The 3,117-nt window shown below is 42.7% G+C and overlaps 1 protein-coding gene across 1 annotated transcript; it reads left to right on the plus strand.

The window, feature by feature from the left end:
• The first annotated feature begins 936 nt into the window (after positions 1 to 936).
• Positions 937 to 2,181, plus strand: LOC147879832 (uncharacterized). Its single transcript, XM_087371614.1, has one exon. The coding sequence runs from the start codon at positions 937 to 939 to the stop codon at positions 2,179 to 2,181; it is 1,245 nt and encodes a 414-aa protein (XP_087227740.1).
• Positions 2,182 to 3,117: the final 936 nt, after the last annotated feature.

Consider the following 3,117-nt stretch of genomic DNA (forward strand, 5'->3'; position numbering starts at 1 on the left):
GGACTGTATATTTGAGCAAAGTTTCCATTTCTTTTGTGAAAGATGTTTCATGCGTGTAGGTTCAAAATATTGATTATTAAAAGGTATATATGTCTATCAAAGCATCTATTCGAGGAGAGCCCTTTCTCATAAACTCGGTGAAACATGGGGAGTCAAGTTCCCAAAACATGGTTGGAGGAGAGGCTAGCAATGCTACAGAGCCATGTATTTAGCAAAGTGTCCATTTCTTTTGTGGAGGATGATGTGCCACTTTCTCCAATCTAAAACTACTTTGAAGCTCCTTAATAATGGTAAGCTTGGCTTGGTTTAAGATGTAGGCTACCGTAAAGAGTTCAGAGCTTTGGCATCCGTTATGTTCACAAAATGTTCTTGTCATATGTAGTGAGGCCCCTTCATCATTAACTTATGTTTGGTAAATGGCAAGGTCGCATTTGTTATATTCTATATGGTCTTCTTAGAATTAAGTCATTTTCACACATAGGAAGCTTGTGGGTCATGAAGGAAAAGTGATTTTATCAATATAAGTACGTTAAGTTTATGGAGATGTGCATTGATGTGGGAGGTAAATTCAAAGAAGTAATTTCTCAAACTTGTTTCATTGACCCTCTTGATTAAGGTATGAGTGTACCGTTTCGTTAAAATTTATTTATTATTTATTTTATTGTTATTTTAATAAAGTTGGGACGTAACAATCTTTTTCGAAAGTATGCCCCCGACCCCAGCGTTGTTTTCCAAAGTAAAAGCAAAAACAATAAGTATGCCCCCGACCCCATCGTTGTTTTCCAAAAAAAAGCAAAAACAATAGAAAAGCTGACTTAGCATTTTCTTTTGGTCGGTAAATTATTAGGTCTATATAAGAAGCTCGCCACCCTGTTGTTTTTCGCTAAGCGCCCATCCTTCAGTAAGCATCACCTCGCTCTCTTTACCAGTCGAACCATGGGCAGGACAAGAAAAGCTAAGCTTGTCTCAACTTTAGAGCTTTCGTCTCCACAAGAGGACATCCAGGACATCAATCCTTTGGAAGGCTTTGTGGATGCCTTATACGAAAAGAGGGCAACCACAAGGGAAGAAGGTTTGATGCGGCTCATCTGTGCCTTGAAGAGAAACGTCTTGACAGAGTGGGTGGAGGGTAAGTATGCCACCCTCTTGGAGCGCTGCATCTGTTCGCTCAAGAAAAGTGCAGGGATAGAGATTGCTCTCTCATCTCAAGTTTTAGGATTGGTTGTCTTAGCTAGTCCAGGGGAAGAAGTGGCACAGCAAATCGTGTCAGAGGCCTCTCCTCATCTTATCAGAGTGGCAAAGTTGAGTTCCAATTCAGAAGCTCGCATTGCATCCTTGGAGGCGCTCGCACTGGCACATTTTATGGGCTCCTCTGACTACCAGGAAACGGCGGAGGCGAGGGACGTGCTTTGGCAGATTAGCACGCATAAGGGAAATCATCATGCCGAGCAGACGCAAGGGATGACCAAGCCATCAGCTGAAGTGAGAGCAGCGGCTTTGTCGGCTTGGTCCTTCCTTTCGACTAATATCCCTACTACGCGGATCGCGGGTAGCATGCCGAAGTGCCTGGCTACATTGTCGTCCTTGCTGGATAGCGACGAGCAAGCTGTTCAGTTGTCTGCGGGTGAAGCAATTGGCCTTCTTTTCGAAACAAGGAACGGTTCGGATTCCCCGCAAACTATACAAGGTTCCGGCATTCCTGATGCACAAGAGTCGACCATCAATAGCAGGAAAACGGTGGAGGCGAAGCTCGAAGCGGACCTTGTCGAACGGATTAGAAACCTGGCTGTAGAGGCGGGTGGAACGGGGCAATCTAGTAGGAACGCTCAACGTAGCTTCTTCAAGGAAGTACTTGCAACGGTAGAGGGGAGCAGTATTTCAGGCACGTCTATACGGCTTCGTCATGGAAATGTGCTGGTTGGTGATTCATGGGTTCCCATGATTCAGCTCAAGCTTCTCACAAGGTTACTAGGAGAAGGCCTTCAGAGGCATTTGCAGGAAAACACTATCCTGCACGAACTTTTTGCTTTCTCTTCTCGAGGCCGAACCAATGGAAGCTCACTAACCAGCAAAGAAAAGAGGTTGTATAGGTCGCCGAACTCTACCGTCTGCAAAGCGAGGACTCAGAACATGAACAAGCAGCGGAGAGCTAAGACGACTGTGGCTGAGGATAGCGATTGAGGCTTAATTTGAGTAGCATGGTGCAAGCAACGGCGACATTTGTAGCCATTCAGTGCCAATATACATATATATTGTCATCAATTGCCATAAAATTAATCATTTCTCCATCCTTTTTCAATATAGAATATGCATTGTCTATGATGATGTTAGTTTCATATTGTCTCTGTATTCTACCACAGCAGCTGCCTTCGTGTCCTTCAACTCATGTGACTGCTTAAAAATAGCCGTCGTCACTTCTGTCGTTAATAAAGTCAAGGAGAGCCGGAACGGAAGAGCACAAAGTATGAATTGAACCTCTCGCCATATGAAATGATGTTTGGTCATCCCCCACGAGCTACCACAATAACCACAAGGGATCATGTATGGAGCTCATAGCACCTTTTCTTTCCTCTTTAGCTCCAAGCACCTTTTCTTTTCTCTAGGATTTAACATTAATGGAGTTCAACTCATTATGCACCTTCAAGATCTAGTGTAGGTACAAGTGGTACCAAGAAAACCTTGGATTCACCAAGAAAGGCTTAGCATGTAGGCCAAGTTTAGGGTCACCAAAAGAGATGGAGGAAGCTTTATTAAGTATTCTTTTGACTTAAAAATGTCCCCAAAGGCAATAAAAAGTAGGTTCACCACACATCTTCTTCTATTAATCACGTATTTCAACCAAAGTTGGGTACAAATGTCAAGCAAGCAAAAGAAAATTAGTGGTTGGAATGCCCCATTGGTGGTTGAAATTCCCCCTTGCAAGGTACCAACTACAAATGATGAGACAATACATATTTTGTCAATTTTACAAAGATTCATGATTAGGAACTTTGCGATGATTATAGATACAAGGAGCTTGCCTTCTTGTATGATGAAATTAGTATGATATGATGTAATTTTAGAGAAATCATAATATGCTTGTTAAGATTGAGAGTTTGAAGGCTAACTTATACCTTC

Source organism: Dipteris shenzhenensis, chromosome 33 (genome assembly GCF_047967505.1).
Source record: "Dipteris shenzhenensis isolate YYH24624 ecotype China chromosome 33, Dip_SZ_1.0, whole genome shotgun sequence".
Taxonomy (NCBI): Eukaryota; Viridiplantae; Streptophyta; class Polypodiopsida; order Gleicheniales; family Dipteridaceae; genus Dipteris; species Dipteris shenzhenensis.

What these genes read in the sequence shown, in the direction of transcription:
- LOC147879832 (XM_087371614.1), top strand. Translation starts at nt 937, where the DNA reads ATGGGCAGGACAAGAAAAGCTAAGCTTGTCTCAACTTTAGAGCTTTCG.